This window comes from Spea bombifrons, chromosome 3, assembly GCF_027358695.1.
Source record: "Spea bombifrons isolate aSpeBom1 chromosome 3, aSpeBom1.2.pri, whole genome shotgun sequence".
Lineage (NCBI taxonomy): Eukaryota > Metazoa > Chordata > Amphibia > Anura > Pelobatidae > Spea > Spea bombifrons.
Genome location: NC_071089.1, coordinates 104,861,718 through 104,885,393, shown reverse-complemented (window position 1 = coordinate 104,885,393; position 23,676 = coordinate 104,861,718). Strand labels below are relative to the sequence as shown.

Sequence of the window (23,676 nt, the reverse complement as noted above, 5' to 3'; positions counted from 1 at the left end):
CATGAATAAACAGTATAACTTTTTTTAGCAGTTCGTAATAGTGCTCTCTTAAGCCTGCAGTGTATTCATGGAACAAATGTAAACATTCAACCTGAATAAAACCCTGACACTGGAATTATGGGTAGTTGAGTCAAAGCTTTATTTGAATGTCAATCAGCAAAGATTTTAAACTTAATGACATAAGTTCAGCAAGCGTTTACTGTCTCATTCATCTCTCACTCATTCTCACTCCTAGCTGCCTTTGTAAGTTAAACATTTTGGTACCCCTATGTATAATTATATGAAGAATGCATTTATTTAGAATTTGGGCATAGCATTTGGCATTGTAACAGCTGTGGACTAGAATTTACATCACACCAATGAGTGAACGTTTTGAGATGGAAGGTGTTTACAAAAGCAATAGTACCTGACCTGTCTTAATAGTTTTACATATTTGCATTACTGTCAATGGGACTTAAAAGGTGTATCAGTTACCTGTTCTACAACACAGAGGGAGACAAGTTGCCGCATACAGAATAACTGGAAAAGTTTTTATACAATCTATATCCCTGCTGCTACAAGGTACGATCTTTTATAATTATTTACCACACTATATACACAGCAATTATTGAAAATATTTAGATAATATTATAAAACTATTGTATTCTCTTATTTTTTCCTTAACATATTTTTATATATAGGCTTTCAGAGCCTTTTACTTATTGTTCTTATTTTTTTTGTTATTGAGATTAGGTAATATCTCTAGCTCTCTCTCTGTAGATATATATATATATATATATATATATATATGTTTGTGATTGTATTGATACTACTTTATCACCAAGGTTTACATGTTATCCTTCTTATAGAGGTGATTAAGATGTAAAGAGACTCAATTAATAAGAGAGTATAAAAAAGAAGCATAAAGAATAAACCACTTATATCAATACATAGGCATAATGCAGGAACATGAAATAATAAATCCTGCAAAAATGGAAATATATAACAATTTACATAATATTTAATTTTAAAAAATATTACTTACTATAGTAGTATTTTATCATTACTCGTTACTTTATGGCATTTGATTGTATGGTTAAGAGTCTAGTATGTACAGAATACACGTCATTGATAATCACAAAGAGGTATATTCTTTTAATAACCAGTGCATTTAAAAGTTTTTTAAGACCAAAGTGCAAAGTAACTATTGCCAACTCACATTTGTACATGTATGAAACACTCAGCTCACATACATTAGACTGCTGGAGAGTCAAGTTGGTGAAACTTGCAAATGCATTAACCAATAAGTTGCTTGTCAGATGCAAATACAAGCTGGAACTGAATATAAACTAGATGATATAGGAGTCAGTAATACCTTCTTTCCTTGTACATTTAAAAAATACATATATATATTTATAGAGTTGTAGAGATTCCCTTACTATGCAGTATGGGGGGGGATAATTTCCCCATTCCTAATCTCATATTTGATGGGGCGTAGAATAAGGAATTAACTCACCTATACCCCCCCATTTGGTGCCCAATTAGATGGAAGGGTTAAAATAAGAGTAGTCTTGGAGGACATAGATGCGCTCTTTGCCCTCTGCCCCTCACCCCCTGCACACTGGGTTTGAGGTGGGAATTTAAAATAACATTAACCCTATGGAGAGGTGTAAACCCCATCCCCTTCCTTTCTCCTACACTCAGTCCCTATCTGGTGGGATGGAAGTGGAAGTGTTTAAATAAAATAAATAAATAAAACCCCTACCAGTACCTACATCAATCTATAGCCCCCCCAGGTAGAGGGGATAAGGTTTGTCCCAGAGAAGGAGGTCAAATTCAAGCCAGGTCATTCAAATAACCTTTTTTTTTATGTCACTCTTGCTTAAACATATGCACTCTAGGGCTTGACTCGAATAGACTGTAAATGAGTAATTTTACAATTTATATGTTTTGAAATATTCCAGCATAGTCCACATACAGTTGTAACATTACTCTGAGTCTGAGCACTAGGATAGGATGTAATTTACCTGCGCAGATAAACGCAGAATGTGAAGACTGCGAGGGTAAATGTTACGTATTATACCTGACATTTTGCAGTGCTTGTTATTGTTCATTGCCCAACTTATTTACATTGTAAATGTTATAATTTATCACTTTAAATACATAATGGGTGCATATGATTTCTGTAAAACATGCCTTGAAAGATTTTCCCTCCTCGGTAAGTGACTCATTTTCGGTAATATCACAAACATTCACAGCAACAGCAAGAGGGTTGGAAGTTTGGTGCTGTCAAGAAGTGATCAGAGGAGACTCAGGGAGCAGACAAAGAACACTTCTTTGTCTGCTCCCTGAGTCTCCTCTGATCACTTCTTGACAGCACCAAACTTCCAACCCTCTTGCTGTTGCTGTGAATGTTTGTGATATTACTGAAAATGAGTCACACTGAGCAGCCATCTAATTTTTTAAAAACTATTAAAGGCATCTATCCACAGGTGAGGGACATCCTGTTATTCACATTTTACATATAAATCTACATGTTATTGAAAATGTAAAAATCTTTACATGGTAGTGGCCTATAATCTTCCAATCAAAGCATGACATAAGTTATAAGCATATGAAAGCATATGGGGGCACATACTGTCTATGGTTTAAAACAGTGATGGCGGACCTATGGCACGAGTGGCATAATGGGCATACCAAGGCCTCTGTTGTGGCATGCAGCCAGGTTCCTGACTGACCAAAATCCCTTGCGGAGCGTCCGGGCTATTAATGCTGAGCGCCAGGATATGATGTCATATCAGAGCTCAGCACTGTCTGTAGGAGCAGACCTCATGCTCCCACCACAGGAATTAAGAAAGACAGGAGATGGGGAGAAAGGGAAATGATAGTGAAAAAAAAGATAGAAAGAGTAAGATAGAGAGAAGGTGATTTAATAAAAAAAGGAGAGATGGAGAGAAAGGAGAGGTGGAGGCAGCATCACATGTGTCCCATCTGAGAAGCCACCAAACACCTTGCACCTATCCTGTTTAACCCCTTTACGGCAATTGACATGCCAGGCACATCACGGAAATACACCCTTTTAACAACAATTGATGTGTCTGGCATACTAGTAACACCAAAACAAATGTAGGGTCCCATATGATCACTCCTAGGAGTGATTGTAATCACCATATTGAAAGTCTATAAATTAATATGTAATAAAACATGAAAAATGAAAAAGACCCTAGTGATGTCACACTGACATCATAAGGTAAATCATCCAAGTCAAGGAAAATATGTCCAAAAATTATAAAAAAAAAAATGTAAAATGTAAAAGATGTAAAAATGCCAAATATAAATAATGGTATCTAAAGAGAGCCATTCTTGTCCTGAAAAAAAAACAAGTTATAATTTATGTGAGTACAGTAAATGAGATGGAAGAGAATTACAGCACTGCAAAAATGTTAAAATAGCCATTGTCACAAAGGGTACAGAAAGTAGGAGTACGTGGGGATGTGACTCCTAAGCTGGGAGAGTAGCTGGGAGAACACTTTATCCAGAAGATTGCAGTGCTAGAAATAGCTGAAGATACTGTACAGAACCCTCAAACTCCCAGGCCTCTGGTAGAGGACCTTAGGTTGAGGAACATACATACCACCCATAGGGATGAAAAAGGAATTATGCTATATATACTTTATATATTCAGATTAAACCGGGTGGGTGCAAAGCGTTTGGTGGCTTCTCAGATGTACTGCTGCCACTGCCCTTCTCTTGCTGACGATATGAGAAAAGAAGGGTAATATATAACGCAGATTATTCTTCAAATTGTTGCGTTTATCCCCTGACTGAATTATATGGCAAGCTGTGTGATATATGTAAGTGTGTGTGTGTATGTGCACGTGTATGCATGTGAGTGAGTCTGACTATATTGTTTGTCTGTGTGTTAAGGGTTTTTTTTCCCCCATAAACTGTTTATTTGGTGTTCAGAATATCAGGAAGTACATGAGCAAGAATCTGCATGGTACAAGGAAATACATTGAGCAAATACATATACAATCATACAGCAGGATAGCGGAGAAAAGGAGTACATTCGAGAGTGCACAATAAAACTCGCTTATCTCTGCAAAAGCAGGGTTATACAGAGGAAACATATCAATGTGAGTTGTGCATATTTTTACAGACACAGTTAATCATGACTCTGCTATCCTGTGCTGTACAGTATTGGGATAGACCAATACAAGTAATAAAGAAAACAACACTGTACTACCCAAGCAGTAGGCACTAGGAGCAAATATATTTGATATACACAGACCAGCCCAGAAATACAATGAAGAAGTACAGGTTCTTCAGATACTAAGTATTCAGTACATTTAATTGTAAGTGTTAAATTCTGTCATTTATAGCATTTACTAAGTCCATTGAAACCATATGGGGCAAATACTATCTATGCAATGAGCCTAAATATAGTTCACATACACAGAACACCCCAAAAATGTATTAAACAATGATAAGATCAAATGAACAATTTGCTTACATCAGAACCATTTGTGTTATTTCAAATAAATATATATTAAGTTGCACATTTTTGATGGTAAACTGCTTCTGTTTCTGATGAACAATGAAATGTTCACTTTGAAGGAAATAAAAAAATAAAACCCTGAAGAGCACACAAAAAAATGTGTTTTAGCCCACAAATCTAATTATTGAATATTCACTTTGATGGCTTTAGGAGATAGGAAGTATAAAATAGCCCCAGAGGGAAAGCTTTGGAGGCAGGAGCAACATGACTGAGGTGACTCCAGGCTTTCTGCCATTCAGGGACACACTATGAAGTGGATGAGATTAGACACACAGGCGTATATATCATACACACTGAATCACTTATGCACATGTTGTCACATACACATAAAATATATTATATATTATATATATCTTACATACCCACTGGTTCACATATACACACCATCACATACACATACAATGTATTTTATATTTTAATTTATATTAAAGCCTTGGGAACCATGTTGACTTCAGATTTAATAATATATTTAGATTATAAGAGACATACAATCATTACAGACATGAGCAGTTTAAGTTATTTGACTCCTCTATTACCAGACATGACCAGATTCAGAGAATTAACCTCTCTATTACCAGACTTTACACGAATAGACACATAGTCTCAACAAACAGGCAAACAGTTATACACTGAGCTTAGTGTGAAGGAGGGACTCATCCTAAAAGGAGATGCTTCTGAACTCTCAGTCAGTCAGGAGAGTAGAGAAGTCTCTCTTTATTTGGTAAGACCTCCTGTACTAAGAATTCTCAATGTGTTGTCCCGGATTGAGGCTGTCCGGGATCCGGAACCTAAAGTCCCATTGTGGGACTGTCCTGGAAAATCTGGACATGTAGTCACCCTGTGCCCGGCAGACTTCCCCCGTATCTGGGAAGATTATGCGACATTAAGGCTCCGCATGATGGTCAGTGGGTGCCCCTTGGAGGCAAGACACAGGAGGCCAGAAGGGTAAATTATGGAACCTTTCAGGGAGAGGCTCTTTTTTGTTCTTTGCTGTATGGGACACACCACTTTATGCTTGATTTTACACGGTTTTGTATATTTAGTTTTTAAGTGCACAAAGAAAATGTGATATCTAGAAATGTGAGAAATGCATTTGTTTCTTTATCGTGGGACATAAAGAACAATGCTCAGTCAGTTCTGTTAACACAACAAATGGTATACAATACAATGAAAGCAACAAGACAAAGTGCTCAAAATTGAATTGTTACAACAATTGAGCATGGGAAAAATAGGCAGTCAAAAATAACTGTATAAAGAAAATATTGATTGAAGACAGGGCTGTAACTTCCATGGAGCAAGAAGGGCAGTGCCCCAGTTGCAGTAAGGTGGGGGTCCTGCGCAAGTGTTCCTGTGTCCCCTTCGAACTCCAGGAACAGATATGACACCAGTGATAGGTGGGACACCCCATCCTGCCTCAGATGACAATGCTAGAAGATGGCTGATATAAATCTATGTCTGTGACAATTTAACATGAAAATAGGTCTGAAATGGTGGTGTGGTACAAATGTGAAGATGCTTATTCTTATGTGTTTAACAGCATTGCACTTTTTGACAGTACATAATTTAATCTAATTTAGCCTTCTGAGCACCATGCTTAAAATTATGTTTTATGTAAAAGCTGTCTAAAAAACTTATACAAGAGAGGAAGAGGCTGTATCGTAACATTTTCTTTGCCACATTCTCATGAAATAGATCACACCAGAGATAGAGTGCTAGAAAAGTAAAATATAATGTATCAGCAAATATTAAAAATTGTGTAAAACTTTTACATTTATCTGACAGTCCACACATAACTTTATTTTAAATAGTCTTAAGTGTCAGTAAAATAGCCTTAAGTGTTATTTTGTTTATTTCTCCCATAAAGTCAAATATTTGTATAGTCGTCAAAAAGGCTTATCTTGCCTTGCAGCTTTAATTGACTGAACAAATGGGTTCCAGAATTTACACAGTTGATATCAACATCATTAAAAATGAGACTAATTAACAAGACTGCAAACACATTACAGGCTCAACGTGGAGAAACTCCCACTCCATGAGAAACTCCGCGAGAGCATGGACTCAGATGGAATAGCTACATTTTCTTACAGGATAAGATAACCAAATAGTTGGTTATAAACTTTCCGGTAACTTAGTTGTTAAGTGAAGACATATTAAGTCAGAACCTGTGGCTAAAGACAAGAAATCTAGAATTCTGTATATGAAAACAGGATTAGTACAAGTAAATGATAAAGGAGCAGAGGGATAAAGATAGATGATAAAGGGTACACTATATGACCAAAAGAATATGAACATCTGACCATCACACCTACATGAGCTTGGATATCCCATTCAAACACCATGGACACCTTTGTGGCTATAAAAGCCATTACTCTTGTGGGAAGGCTTTCCGCAAGATTTTAGAGTATGTCTGTGACAATTTCTGCCCCGTTCAGCCAAGAGAGCATTTGTGAGGACAAGTACTGGTGTTTGACTAGAAGGCTTGGCTGGCAACTGGCAATCCGATTAATCCAAAAGTTTTATATAATCTAGAAATTCTACTGTATGCGCTAGCTCGAAAACAAATAAACAGGTTACAGAGCTACTCTGCTTATTTGTTTTGGTGCTAGCGCATACACCAGAATTCTTTTTGGTATTTAGGGAACGTTACCACTAAATTTTTTCTCTCTTGATTCTTTCTTTGTTTTATTTTACATTATATATATATATATATATATATATATATACTTTTCTCTATTCACTTAATTTATATTACATCACAGATCAATACACTGTTGAATTAATCCAAAAGTTGTTCAGTGAGATTAAGGTCAGGGCTCAAGTGCAGCCCACTCAAGGGAAGGGCTTTCCCAAACTAGTGCCACAAAGTTGGGACCATGCAATTTCCTAAAATGCCTTTGTATGCTGCAGCATTAACATTACCCTTCGTTGTAACTAATGAGCCTACCCAAACTCTTAGTCACTATGCATTACGGTAGGTAGAGTTCTGGCATCTGCCAAACCCAGATTCGCATCAGACTACTAGATAGTGAACCATGATTCATCACTCCAGAGTGGAACTTTATAGTGATGCTACAGAGGACAGGAAATTGTCTATGAGCTACATGCTTCAGCACTCTGCAACCCACACTCTGTGAATATGCGCGGTCAGAGCCGGCCTTAGGAGTTCTGGCGCCCTGTGCGGACTACTCGTCTGGCGCCCCCCCATCCCAAAAAAAGAAAGGAATCAAAACTTGTAACAAAACCCCAATCACTATATACTACGCCAAACATTGATGTGGTGTAGGCCTACCACTTCATTGTCTGGCTTAGTAGTAGGGATGCACCGAAACGAATTCTGGACTGAAACCAAAAGTGCAGCATTTACCTGGCCAAAACCGAATATGACCCCCCCCCCACACCATAACACATAACAAAACAATTAAATAACAATATTTATATATATATATATAAGATTAACAGCAATCACATTCTTATCTTATAACACCCATCACTCTCACACCCTTACCAATCCACACACATACACCAATCCACACATATACACCATTCCACACATATATACCAATCCACACACATACACCAATCCACACACATACACCAATCCACACACATACACCAATCCACACATATACACCAATCCACACATATACACCAATCCACTCCACACATATACACCAATCCACACATATACACCAATCCACACATATACACCAATCCACTCCACACATTTACACCAATCCACATATATACACCAATCCACACATATACACCAATCCACACATATACACCAATCCACACATATACACCAAACCACACATATACACCAATCCACTCCACACATATACACCAATCCACACATATACACCAATCCACACATATACACCAATCCACTCCACACATATACACCAATCCACATATATACACCAATCCACACACACATACCAATCCACACATATACACCAATCCACACATATACACCAAACCACACATATACACCAATCCACTCCACACATATACACCAATCCACACATATACACCAATCCACACATATACACCAATCCACTCCACACATATACACCAATCCACACACACATACCAATCCACACATATACACCAATCCACACATATATACCAATCCACACATATACACCAATCCACACGCATACCAATCCACATGCATACCAATCCACACGCATACCAATCCACACACGTATACACCAATCCACACATATACACCAATCCACACATATATACCAATCCACACGCATACCAATCCACACATATACACCAATCCACACATATACACCAATCCACACACATACCAATCCACACATATACACCAAACCACACATATATACTAATCCACACATATACCAAACCACACATATATACCAAACCACACATATATACTAATCCACACATATACACCAATCCACTCTCACTGTCACTCTATGCTTTCCTACCTTTCCTCTTTCAGTTTCTTTGCCTCCTCTTCGCTCTTCTTCTTAGTTCTTCTGTCTTCTCTTCTTCCGGGTCAGAGGGCACGGAGACCGGTGGGCGCGGCTTCAGTGCTGTGCGCCGGGATCTGACAGCAAACCCCGGCGCACAGCAGCTGTTGCCGCGGGGATCACAAGGGAGCGGTATCGGAGGTCTGTTAAAGACCTCCGATACTGCTCCCTTGCGAGCCTGCTCCTCCAGCGGCGGACATTACTGTCCGTCTCTGGAGGGGTGCCGGGTGCCCCCATACTGGCGGCAGTGGACCCCGCGGCGGCAGGGGCGTCGGACCGCGCTGCGGCGGACCCCGCGGCGGCAGTGGCGTCGGACCGCACTGCGGCGGCGGCGGACCCCGCGGCGGCGCCCCCTGGAGTGTGGCGCCCTGTGCGGTCGCACAGGTCGCACACCCCAAAGGCCGGCCCTGTGCGCGGTTTACTGATTTATGACCACATTGTTGTTATTCAACAATGTGGTCATAAATCACAGTGGGCCGGGGCAGATGTAGCAGGGCAGAAATTTCAGGAACTGACATCCGGAAAGGTGGCATCCTATGACTATACCATGCTTAAAGTCACTGAGCTTTTCAGTATGATCACTTTTACTGTCAATATTTGTCTATGTAGATGGCTGCCTATGTGCTTGATTGTATACAACTGTCAGCAATGAGTATTGCTGAAACAGCTAAACTCAATGATATCCATAAACCTTTTGTCATATAGTGTACTTTTAGTGTAAGTTTGAGTGGGACAGTTCTGAATTTTCAACCAGTATCCATCCCAGTTTTTACTGCAGAGACTTCCATTACAGCTACAATGGCATGTCTTAGGCCAAGATTTTGCTTTAGTACATGGCGTAATATGTAATTCAATGAGGGAGTACATCCCAGATGCACAGCTGCAACCGATATAAAGCACTCTCCAATGCCCTCACAAGGGGACAAATAAAAGGCGTTCATCAAGAACAGACATAAACAAGCATTTTGCCCCTAAGAGGACTCCATTTTCAATAAGTCAAGACAAGAGACAGATGCATCACCACTAACACAATCAGAAAACCTATGTATGAGGAACATCTAAAACGAGCAAACATGTATTGAATAATTATAGTGATTTTCTCCTCCTGATGAAGCCCAAGGGTGGCAAAATGCATTGAGAACATTAGATGACACTATTCCACAATTTTTGCATGTTTTTATTTATTAATATTGATTAATTTATTTAGATATTTATCGGCTATTGCATTTTATGTATGTATCCAGCACTGTATTAAAGGACCTGACTGACACATTTAAAGGAAGATTGTTTCCACAGCGAATTTTGCATATATCATCTATGTGCAATTATGTCTGTAAGCATTCTGGGCATAAGTCTTTTTGTGAGTGCACCATTACACATAAATAACACTATTGTTAGCATTCTACACTATTGTTTGCATAAGCCCCCTATTTTTTTTCTTGACCCCTTCCCTCCTGTCAGTTTTTGAGACCAGAGGACACCAGACAGTGGCTGATGAAGGTTAGTGAGTGGGAAGGGCAGATGCAAGGGTAGTCCAGGGGCACAGACAGGAAAAAGAGGGCAGAGGAAGCATTTTCTACACTTATCTTTCGAGCCACAGTGCACCCCACAGGGGAGAGGGTGTATGCCGACTCCATCCTTTTGCTTCAGGAGGCCTGGTTAACAAAGCTGATACCAGGGAGAAGCTGACAAAGAAAGAAGACAGAAGAACAAGAAGAGTCAAGGGAAGAAGGAAAGCTACAGAAAAGGAGATAGGGACTTGAGAGAGGTCGGAGGAGAAGGTAGGGTGGCATTGAGAGTGAGAGTGTGAGAGCAATAAAAGTAACAAAATGAAAACAAAAATTCAGAGCGCTATGTTTCTTTTTGGTTTGTTTCATTGGGATCATTTCTTTTGTTCAGACACCCTTAGGGATTAAGGAAATTGGTAATTTTGTTAAAATTAAAATTAATACGAACCTGAATGTTAGAAAAAAAGAACCTTATGTGCCTCCATATTGCCCTGAGTTTAAGTTAAGACAAAATGACGGCGCTTAAGGTGATATCCTCTCCCCCAATTGGAGGATAGGGAAGAGCATGCCAACACAAGCGCCTCCATTTTGGCGGAATTTTCCCTCCCGAGAAGGGAGAAGATTAAAGATAGAAGATGCTGAATCAGAAGTGGTCGGCAGAAGCGGAAATTATTCTGGGGGGTCTTGCCACATTTTCGTGGCTTTGTACGAATCTCTGAATTTACCAAAGTTTGTCCGAATCTGAATGCTCAGGTCTAAGAAAGACATGATAGCTTGTTAATCCAGTGAGAGATTGTCATTTCAGGGTCTTTAACAAACATTCCCTTTTTGAGATGTAATTGGAAATTGCTTCAAAAGGACTTTTGTCTACAAATTGTTTTTCATGGAAAATTATGGAAAATTGTAGACGCTTTTCAATTATAATGTTATAAACAATTAGGCATAACTATTCATCAAAGGACCCTATTCATGTTAAATGCATATTGGACTCTATCTTGCCTGTACTCCAATATATTTGATACAATTTAAAATTGTATACAAGCAGTAGCGTACCTAGCGGGGGGTGGGGGGGAGCGGTCCGCCCCAGGTAACCACATGTCCCGGATTGCCCGGGTCTCGGACAGCCTTGTCACTTTTTGTTTTTGATGCGGAGGAGAGAGAGGGGCATCTAGCAATCGCTCCGCGTCCCTCCGTCTCCTTCGCAAGGCCTCTAACTCAGTTGTGGTGCCGGCATGTCATGCTGAGCGCCAGAATATGACGTCATATTCTGGCACTCAGCAGTGAAGCAGCGCGCACCGAGCAGAGCAGGAAGATGGAGGTGGCGTGCTCCCACCGCAGGAATTCTGGATGGTAAGTCCAAAACCTTTCTGCCTTAAACTACAAAGGGGGAGAGGGTAGTGAGAAACGAAGTAGAGGGGGGTAGATAGTGAGAAGTGAGGGAGGGGGTAGATAGTGAGAAGCGAGGGGGGGTAGATAGTGAGAACCGAGGGAGAGGGGGTAGATAGTGAGAAAGAGTGTAGTAAGTATATTGAAATAAATAAACAGAGAATGAGTGAGAGGATGAATTAACGTGTGGATGCATTGTGTGAATGAGTGAAAGAATGAATGAATGTGTGGATGAACTGTCTGAATGAGGGAGATAATGAGTTTGTGAGAATGCATAATGAATGAATACATTTGTGTGAATGAGTGAGAGAATAAATGATTGTGTTAATGAAAGTGTGAATTAGTGAGTGACTGTAAAAGTGTTTGTGTGTATGGTAGATGCATTATTCATTTGTGGAAAGGCAAGGATGGCACAAGCAGGATGTTTGAGCCTTGAGGACCAAGATGACACAGGCAGGGTGTTTATGGGACAAAGATGGCACAGGCCGGGCTGTTTGGGGACAAAGTTGACTCATGCTGGGCTGTTTGGGGACAAAGATGGTAAGTCCTATTTGTGTAATTTGGGTGCTGCTCAGGTTCTATGTGGGCAGTGTGGACGCCAGGGCTGGCTTTGGGTCGTGGGACCTTTCATCTATGCCTGTAATTTAGGGGTTTTTATCTATACCTTTATTGCTGAGTTTTGATCTATACCTGCAATGCTATGTTTCCATACATTAGTATTGTATACCTGCAAATACCGGATTTGTATGTCTGATTCTATATCTCCAGCGCTGAGTTAACATGTGAACAATAATAATAACAATATTAATATTAATATATATATATATATATCTATATATCTATATATCTATAAATGATTGATAACAGCAATCACACTCCTATCATGCCCAGGCAACCAGCACATGCTAGAACCTGGGTATGATAGGAGTGTGATTGCTGTTAGCAATCATACTCCTATCATGCCAAGTCAGCTAGTACATGCTGGAATCTGGGTATGCCTGGGCATGATAGGAGTGTGATTGCTGTTATTTTTTTTGTCCAATTTTGGTGTGTTAGTTACTTTAAATAAAAGTGTGTGATTTTTTTTTATGGTGAGGGGTCATTTTCGGTTTCGGCCAAGTAAATGCTGAATTTTCAATTTTGGTCCAGAATTTTCATTTCGGTGCATCCCTACTACTAAGCCAGACACTGAAGTGGTAGGCGTATACCACATAAATGTTTGACTTAGTATATAGTGATAGGGGTTATGCTGCACTATTGTCAATGTCTGGCTCAATGTATAGTGATAGGTGTTATGCTGTACGCCCGTCGATGTCTCCTCAGTATATAGTGATAGGTGTAATGCTATACCCCGTCAATGTCTTCCTCAGTATATAATGATAACAGTAATGCTGTACCACCTTCAATGTCTGCACCAGTATATAATGATAGAAGCTATGCAGTTTTAAAGTGTGCATATGTGGGGGGGGGGTTGCCACATACAGGATCCGCCCCAGGTGCCAAATACTCTAGGTACGCCCCTATATAAAAGTTAGGACATACACCATTTAGTTATGTGTCTTTTAACTCATCCTCTGGGTACACAAAAAGTAGGAAGCATACTTAAGTATCCTTCTTGCATAGGCATAGGATTTTAGTATCTATTGCACTCATATTTACACTCCTGTTGTGCCTAAGTATGCTTCCTGCTTACACTAAAACCTGGTTTTATTTATCAAATAAAAAAACTTTAATTTTGGGGACTAGACTTTTTATTTAAGAAAACTTAATACACACTTTCACTAATGTAATCTGAAACTGCCTAAATTGTTAATGAAAACTATTGTCTAATATAATTTATTTTTCTTTTCTCCTACAGCAATATTATCACCAAGCTTTCAAAATGCTAAAAGCGATAAGGATATTTGTCTTCCTACTATTTATTACATCATTTGGATTCTTTTATAGAGTCATTGATAAACAGAGCACCATTCATTTTATATCTTTATTCTTTACCAAAAATTCAACATTCAGCAATATAGCTTCAAAACAAACTGTAACACAAATGAATAACCATATTATAGAAATGACTAGCACAACTCCTTTCTATTCACAAAGTCCAAGTACTATATCAGTAAATCAGGAGAACATTGTAACCCAAGAGGTTTTAGTCTCTACCTATAAAACATCTAACAACATGGAAAAAAATACTTCTAATTATCTGAATCCAGGGGATATTTTAAGCCAAGGCAATGGTATAATATTTCTAGAATCAGGGAGTAGGGCACAGCCACCTCCCCTAGTATTATGTGCTATAGAATCAGCAGCTCGTGTATATAGTGATAGGCCAATAGTTTTCTTCATAAAAGGTTTGTCAGAAATAAATACTAATGATGACGAGAACAGAACACGGAAGAGATTTCCAACTATTTCATATCTGCAGAATGTCTACATCTTCCCTTTGAAAATGAAGGAAGTTTTTAAAGATACGCCGCTCTTTCCATGGTATCAAAAGGTAAGACCAGTTTAATACATATATTGTAGATATTGATTAGGTGGATTGAGTTTAAATACTAAAAATAAATCAAGGCCCAAATACATTTGGGTGTATTTTGTTACAATTAATTTCACTAAAGGTTACAGGTTTGTGTTAAATAATATTTTTCATAGAATAGAAAATGTTTTGAGCACTTTTTATCCCCATTTTGTTAGCTAACTGTTGCTAGTACTTCCGAGTTGGATAAAAAAATATAACTTATTTGTAGGCTAATCACAAATTCATTAACCCGTGAGTTGCCTTGGAGTTAATTGGCACATGAGTAAGAACTTTGTGAACATAGTAACACAGTGATTTAATTTTTTTAAAAAGCCCTCACGTCCAACCTCATGGTTGGCCTAGAATTAGATAAAACCTCTACATTCAAATACTTTCCAACTGTGCCTCAAAAAGGAGAAGCATTCCTTCTTGGCTCCAAAATGGGGATCTGATTTCCTCACTGAATCAAAATACTATAACTAATCATGTTATAGTATTTTAGAGACAGTTTTTAGAGACAGTTTTTAGAGACAGACTGAATATGGGGTGTGAACAAAAGGTCGGAGTCAAGGGTGACACCAAGACAGTGTGCATGAGTAGACGGGGAGTAGACGTCCCATGCACAGCAGCCTTTGTCATGACTGGATTCACTCAGGCACAAGCCCAAGGAGTGTCTGCACTCAGTCCTTCAGTCCCAGGAGTTTTTGGTACCTCACGTCTCGGAGCAATTTTGCCATTTTTGCGGTATGTCGGTTCAGCGATTATTCCCCTTTCCTGCGAATAGTGTACCCATGTAATCTATATACTATAAGAGGGCTTTCCTTTGATTCAGGTGTCCTGATTTCAGAAATACCTCATTTATATAGAATTTCCATACTTTCCCAGCACTTATAGGGAACATACCATAAGGTGTATATTATTTTTTACAAAGCCGTAAAAATTTTACATTAGGTAGATGGGATTGCAACTCTAATTTTAAACAAATAAACCCAAAACACCCACAAAATATATATTTATGTAAAGCAGACAACTCAGAGTATCCTATCATGGGTAATTGGGCACTCTTCATGCAGCTATTTGGCCACCAATCACTGTCAAATGTGGCTGCAGAAATTATTTTTTCATCAACACTTCTGTGTTGCTTAGATTTTTTTGCACAGGGTATGTGTTATGGCAAAGAATAGTATTTACAAAAATAAATAGACTGAGACAAAATACTTTCCTTATAGTAGATATCTGCAAGTACTCCTCAAATCCCAAGAAATGTAGCCAGTAGAAAACAGAATATCTCAACATAAATAGCTGCCTTGGTAAGACCGGACTGGATGACCTACTCGGGGACACGGGTGGAAATATAGGAGAAAGGACAAAAAGTAAAAAAATAGTGCAATACTGTCTCAAGCATTGAGCACTTTATAGAAAGCACCTAATTCTGCACTATTTCCAGAAGAGCACTTTATCTTACAGAAGTATCCAGTAACCCTAATTTTACTAAAGCACATTTTGCACTTGATCTGGCCCTCGGTGCATGCTTGTTTGTGAGTTTATTCATAACAAATTGTATACAGATATTTTTAAAGAGACAGTATTGCACTATTTTTGTCCTTTTTGTCCTTTCTCCTATATGTCTACCTGTATCCCCGAGGGGGTCATCCAGTCCGGCCTTACCAAGAGAGCTATTTTTGTTCAGATATTCTGTTTTCTTATGGCAGAGAAACCCTGCCAAAATTGTTTAGCTGCATCTCCACATGCTTAGATTTTTTTTTCTAGAGGGCCATATCCATCCCTTACATAGTACCCTATAGCGTAGTATTTTTCCATACTTATGGCTTATTAGGTTTGGGGGTCGTGAATGGGGCAGGGGGTTATACATTTGAGATGTTGTGCTAGGGCAATGGGATGTAAGTTTTTTTTCTTTTCTTATTATTATAATAATCTTTTTTATAATTTATTTATATTATTTTTTGTATTTTTTAAAAAACAGTTTGCACTGTTATCAGGGTAGTATGCTTACAGATCCTCTTAGGGACCTCTTGAACATTATTATTAATGTCATTAATGACAGACCTTGCAGGGTTATCCTGGCCTCCAAAGACCTTTCTGGGTGGCGTCAGCAGTGACGTGACCCGGAAGGGATCGCGCGATCAAGCCTTTTAACTGTTGCAGGAGATCGGGCAGCAGAAAGCAAGCAGGCTTCTACTGACAGAGGGGAGTCCAGGCTGTCTAACAACAGCCTGATCTCCTGTGTAGCGGTGCAAGAAAGTCAAGGCATACTGGTATGTCCATAAGGGTTTCTTGCGATGTGTTTTCTGGACGTACCAGTACGTCCATAGGGGACTGAGTGGGTTAAGTCATTTTTCAGTCTAGATACAAGCAAATAATTCCTAAGCCTGTCTGTTTAATTTATACATTAACATTTTATGTGGGGCTGTAAGGAACTGGTTCTCAGGACTGGGGATAATCAAAGAAATCTGAGATGGGGTATACTGTGACATATACATCTTTTCAACCATCCACTGCTCAGGTGCTTAAAAAGTATTTATAAACCCTTATGGGGGCATGGACCTCAATCCATGTAACCCTCAACCCTATCCTTTTCGTGGTGGCATGTGGGGTAAAATAAAGTGTTCTTTTGACGTCTCAGGTGCTTGGGCAGTCAGCCCAAACGAGGACTCTGAGGCTGAAGTGTACTCTAGTCTTGCGTCTCTGGAGCTACCTACTGCTTCCTTCGTCAGCACCTTCTGGGCCCTGTGCTCCCACCTGTCCCTCTCCCAGTTGCCCAGGTAAGGTGCCCAGGGGGGAGTCACATAACAAACACCTAACACAGTAGCAGCTCGGCAGTCTGCACAAGAAGTCTAATTGTCGCGACTGCCGTGAGCCTGGAACACCTAGCAAACAGTTGAGCCCCAAGGCATACGGGGATTTTGATGATGCCACCAGGATCGTGTTCAGTACACTAAACTAAAAGGTCAGTACACAAGGCAGGTGTCAGGATAGCGAGGTGGAATACAAATCAGGTCAGCAAGGTGCAAAATCACAAGGCAGAGGTTAGTTAGACAAGTCAGGAGTCAAAACAAAACTTCAGGAACCTATTCAGCAACAAAATTCAGCACCTTGCCTTCCTCACCCCTAGCCATGCATTGCTGGAGCTTCCCCTGCTGTGTGTCACTGGTATCTGGAGCATGTGGGTGGGTGTTAGTGTATGGTGTTAGCAGAGTGTGTGTGTGTTAGTATTTGGTGTCAGTGGGTATGTGTGGGGCTAGGATTAAACATAGAAGCATAGAAAGCGACAGCAGATAAGAACCATTTGGCCCACCTAGCCTGCCCAACCTCTGAATACTTTCCCTGGTGTAATCTAATATCTACTTCACTGTATTAACATCTACCACTTCTGCTGGAAGGCTGTTCCATGCATCAACCACCGTTTCTGTATAAAGTGATATTTCCTAATATTACTTTTGCCCATCTACCTTAAAAGTATGTCCTCTTCTTGTGGTAGTATTTATTTTTTTAAATAAATCTTTATCATGTTGATTCTCTGTAAGTAATTCAATGTTTCTATCATATCCCCTGTCATGACTTTATTCCAGGCTATATATGTTAAGATCCTTTAATCTTTCCTGTTAAGTTTTATACTGCAATCTATGAACCATTTTAGTAGCCCTTCTCTGAACTTTCTCCAACATATCTATAGCCTTCTAAAGATATAGTCTCCAGTACTGTACACTAGGGCTGCAACAACAAAAAACCGATAATAAGCAATAATGAAAATCGTTGCCAAAATCACTTACAACAGTTACTACTTACAGTCCCTCCCTGCACTCACTCTGACGATTGGCCCCACCCCTTTCTGCTTTCCAGTCCCTCCCTGCAGTCACTCTGATGATTGGCCCTGCCCCTTTCTGCTCTCTAGTGCCTCCCTGCAGTTACACTGATGATTGGCCCCACCCCTTTCTACTTTCCAGTCCCTCCTTGCAGTCACGCCGATGATTGGCCCTGCCCCATTCTGCTTTCCAGTCCCTCCCTGCAGTCACACTGATGATTGGCCCCACCCCTTTCCTTATAGCATCCACACTGCTCAGCAACTCATCTAACAGTAAGTATAAATTAATAGGGGAAGTGGGGGTTAATTTAGGGGCAGTTATGGTTAATGGGGTGTTTAGTGTTAATTTAGGGGCAGTTGTGGTTAATAGGGTCTTAAGGGTGAATTTAGGGGCAGTTATGGTTAATGGGGTATTTAGGGTTAATTTAGGGGCAGTTATGGTTGATGGGGTGTTTAGTGTTAATTTAGGGGCAGTTGTGATTAATAGGGTCTTTAGGGTTAATGGGTTATTTAGGGTTAATTTAGGGGGCAGTTATGGTTAATTGGATGTTTAGTGTTAATTTAGGGGCAGTTGTGGTTAATAGGGTCTTTAGGGTTAATTTAGGGGCAGTTACGGTTAATGTGATATTTAGGGTTAATTTAGGTGCAGTTATGGTTGATGGGGTCGTTATGGTTAATTTAGGGGCAGTTATGGTTGATGGGGTCGTTATGGTTAATTTAGGGGTAGTTATGATTGATGGGGTCTTTAGGGTTAATTTAGGGGCAGTTATGGTTGATGGGGTCTTTAGGGTTAATTTAGGGACAGTTATGGTTGATGGGGTCTTTAGGGTTAATTTAGGGGCAGTTATGGTTGATGGGGTCTTTAGGGTTAATTTAATGCTGACGACTGAGAGTTAATTTAATCAATAAGGTTAACTTAAGGTGCAGTTAGAGGTAAAGGGGGGGCAAACTAAGGGGAATCTAAATCCTGGGGCAGTGAAGATTACTGGATTCTGTCAGTGTGCTGCGAACGAGTCTGCGAAAGACTCTGTGAATCTATGAGGGCACTATGGCATATCTGGGTGGTATAAGGCATATCTGGGGGTATAAGGCATATCTGGGGGTATAAGGCATATCTGGGGAGGACAGAGTGGCACATCTGGGGGTATAAGGCATACTGGCATATAAGACATATCAGGGGCACAGTGGCACATTAGGAGGCATAAGGCATATGTGGGAGGCATGTGGCATATCTGGGGGCATGTGGCATATCTGGGGGCATGTGGCATATCTGGGAGACAGTGTAGCAAGCCTGGGCTCAAATGTGCATAACTGGGGGGGATTGGAAAACAAGAAATGCATTTTTATCAAAGTTTTTTATTCTGCTGTTTGTTTTTAACATCATGTTTGTTTATTAAATTATTTTTAAAAAACAAAAAATGTACATTTATTTTTTATCCGATTAATCAATTAATAGAAAATACTAATCGTTAGTTGCAGCCCTACTGTACACAATACTCTAAGCGAGGTCTCACCAGCTCTCTGTACACTTCCCTCTTTCTACTGAATAGTGGCACCTGGAGGGTGAAAGACAGAGTGTGTGTATGTATCTGTTAGAGGGAGTGTGTGTTAGTGTATGGTGTTAGCGTAAGTTGGATTTAGAGTGAGAAGCCAAAAACCATAGCTATACCTGGCCAGAGCTGACCCTACTACTTTGGGGAACTACAGACACTAATCTTTGGGAGGAGGGGAGTATTTTTCCATACAAAATATTAATGCAATATTAAATAGCACATACTATTTCAAGAATATATAGAAAAAAATGAATTGGCAAAAAGAAATCACACAGCAAATCACACCTCATAGTTACTATTGGGATTTAGCCCCAGATATTTTTGGAACCTAGCAAAACACCTGATCAGAGATGTATTTGGATGTTAGCTGGCGAGGAGACATCATGGTATGAAAGGGCCTTTTATGGAAATGTTCCTTAACTTTCCACGATTCACCAAATTAACAAATATCTTTACATAAGGCACTAGTGTAAAATATGTAAAATGAAAGCAAGTAGAACATTTCAGGTTTTTCCTTTTCTATGAAGATTAGCGGAAAAGCTACACATTATAGATAATTGTGAGTATATGGTGTGGGTTTTATTTTGAATGGGAGAAGTTCCATTTAAGTTGGCACAATATGATTGTTAATTAAAATGCACCTCAAGCTTTTTAGTAAAGAATATTTAATGTTGTACAAACTCCTGGAATAAGTACAATGGCAAGAAAAACTATGTGAACCCTTTCAAAGAACATAGAAACAGAATTTGATGGTAGATAAGAACCATTTGGCCCATCTAGTCTGCCCATCTTGTCAACCCTTATCAGTCCTTGGTCTGGTCCTATAGTGAGGATAGCTTTATGTCTATTCTATGCCTGTTTAAATTCCTTCACTTCTGCTTGAAGACGGTTTACATCTAAGCATCTGATCCTCTAGTTTTAGAATATGAGCTCTTGTTCTAACATTACTAGTCTTTTCAAATAATCATGCCTTCTGTGCTTTGTTAAATATCTTTAAATATCTAAGTGTTCCTTTTGCATCCCCTCTCTCTTGTTTCTTCCAAGCTGTCCTGCAAGCTCTCCTTTGAAGTCTCTTTAATGTGTCAATATCCTTCTAGAGATGGGATCTCAGAACTGTACGCAATACTCTAGGTGTGACCAGAGATCTGTAAAGTAGCATAATCAACTTCCTGCTACTAATGCCTCTCCCTATGCAACCCAGCATCCGACTTGTCGTTTGAGATGATTTATTGCATTGTCTGCTTACCTTGAACTCATCAGAAGTATTTACTCCTAAAGCCCTTTCTTCCATTGTCTCTGAAAACAGGGTCCCCAATGGTTTATTCTGCCTTGGGATATGTACATGCCAAGTGCTTAAGCTCAGTAGAAGTTGTGTAATGCAGCAAGACAATGACTACAGAATGGTTTTAAAAAAGAAAATCCCTTTTTTGGAGTAGCCCAGTCAGAGCCCAGACCTTAACCCATTAGAAACGCTGTGTAATGACCTCGAGAGAGCTGTTCACATCACACATCCTAGGAATATGGCTGAGCTTAAGTAGTTTTTTAAGGGAGAATAGCCTAAAATTCCTCTTGAGTGTTGTGCAGGTCTGATCTGCAGTTAAGCCCCTGTTTAAAGTTATTACTGAAACCAGTTATTAAATCCAAGGGTTCACTTACCCCAGCACCATGAATGGTTTTTAAGTGTGTTCAATAAAGACACCAAATATTATCATTGTTTGTGTATTGTTAGCTTAAGATCATTGTGATTGTCTATACTTGTGACTTAGGTGTAGATCAGATAACATGGTCTGAACAATCAATGAAGAAAACCAGATAATTCCAAAGGGTCCACTTTCTTTTTTGCCACTGTATATTGTTTGCAAAGGTTCCCCATAGATGATAAATAATGCAAACTGAATGTACCTTTTTCTTTAATTTTATGTAATTTAAAGTTGAATATTACTTTCACTGCTAACAATGGGTGCTATTTTTAGATCGATCCCACACGGGAACAACACTGGATACACGTCAGTTCAGATGGCTGTAGGTTGGCCCTAATTTGGAAATATGGTGGAATTTACATGGATACTGACATCATCTCAGTGCGACCCATTCCAGAGAAGACATTTCTGGCAGCTCAGTTCTCACAAGATTCCAGCAACGGTGTTTTTGGATTACCTCCCCGTCACAATTTCACATGGACTGCAATGGAGGATTTTGTAAAGAATTACAATGGAGCAATATGGGGACATCAAGGCCCACAACTCTTCACACGTACTCTGAGGAAATATTGTGTCATTCCTAATTTTACAGCTGTTGAGGATATTATATGTGGAAACATCACCTTTTTAAACCCGCAACGTTTCTATCCTATTCCATATCCATCTTGGAGGTTGTACTACAAAGTCTGGGAAAAAATTCCAACGTTTAATGACTCTTATGCTTTACATCTCTGGAACTACATGAACAAAGATGTTATGACTATGGTTCCAGGCAGTAATACATTGGTGGATAATCTCTATAAACAACACTGTCCCATTACCTATGGAGCCCTCCTAAGGAATGAGACTATATACCTTTAGCTGTGTTTATCATAAAAGGATTCAAACACCTTATTAGTGTATAAAAAGGAGTTAAGTTGCTGCAACATTGCAAATTGTTAAATACTACTATTGATACTTTCTCATATCATAGAACATAGCAAAACTTTGGACCTATAGCCAAAAAAACAGAACAAAGACTGAATGACAGATATATGGCTCATTTCTCTTACCCAACATTCATACATTAGAAATCTTTAGTTTAATTCAATGACCTGACTGAACCTTAATTGACCATAACAGTGAAAATCACTAATCACTAATTTAGTAGCCTGAATAAACCTCATCAAAGAGGTGCATTGAATCTACTTGGTGGTTCAGTGGTTTGGCCATTCTCATGGGGTACATAGTAGTGCAATTACATGATACTGTTGCTTACCACTTACATGCATGGATACTTGGATAGATGTTCATTTGCTTTTAGTCTGGAGCATTGAATTTGTACATTCATATTATGTTTTAAACACCCATTCTGTATTTTCTGAATCAATTAGCTTTGTATGTTAGTTAGGAATCTAAGTCAGAATGTTATTTTCAATTCTATATCACAAAAAAAATGGGATCAAAGTATTTAAGCATCACAGGTAAATGCAGGGGCGTACCTAGAGTATTTGGCACCTGGGGTGGATCCTGTATGTGGCATCACACACACTTTAAAACTGCATAGCTTCTATCATTAGGCAAACATTGACGGGGGTACAACGTGACCGTTGTCATTATATACTGAAGCAGACATTGGTGGGGGTACAGAATAAGTCCTATCACTTTATACTGAGGCAGACATTGACAGTGGTACAGCATAACTGCTATCATTATATACTGAGGCAAACATTGACGGTGGTACTGCATAACTGCTATCATTATATACTGAGGCAAACTTGACAGTGGTACAGCATAACTGCTTTCATTATATACTGAGGCAAACATTGATGGTGCTACAGGATAACCTTTATCATAATATACTGAGGCACGCACTGGTGGTGGTACAGAGTAATCTCTATCACTATACATTGAGCCAGACATTTACAATAATGCAGCATAACCCCTATCACTTTATACTAAGCCAAACATTGATGTGGTGTAGGCCTATGACTTCAGTGTCTGGCTTATATATAGCAGGGATGCACCGAAATTTAAATTCTTGACCGAAACCGAAAATTCAGCATACACTTGGCAGAAACCCCACACCTTTAAAAACAAAAACAAAAAACCCTTTTATTAAAAGGAAGCAACACACCAACATTATACAAAAAAATCAACAATATATATA

The 23,676-nt window shown here is 39.2% G+C and overlaps 1 protein-coding gene across 1 annotated transcript; it reads left to right on the top strand.

The window, feature by feature from the left end:
• The first annotated feature begins 428 nt into the window (after positions 1-428).
• Positions 429-22,883, top strand: LOC128483545 (alpha-1,4-N-acetylglucosaminyltransferase-like). The gene is made up of 3 exons (XM_053459768.1): positions 429-561; positions 13,795-14,430; positions 21,801-22,883. Exons 2-3 carry the CDS (start codon positions 13,819-13,821, stop codon positions 22,386-22,388), a joined length of 1,200 nt encoding a protein of 399 aa, XP_053315743.1. The 5' UTR covers positions 429-561; positions 13,795-13,818; the 3' UTR covers positions 22,389-22,883.
• Positions 22,884-23,676: the final 793 nt, after the last annotated feature.

Excerpts from the sequence above, each read along its gene's own strand:
- LOC128483545 (XM_053459768.1), top strand. The coding sequence starts at position 13,819 with ATGCTAAAAGCGATAAGGATATTTGTCTTCCTACTATTTATTACATCA. Across the intron at positions 14,431-21,800 it reads TCTTTCCATGGTATCAAAAG|ATCGATCCCACACGGGAACA; the intron begins GTAAGACCAGTT and ends TGCTATTTTTAG.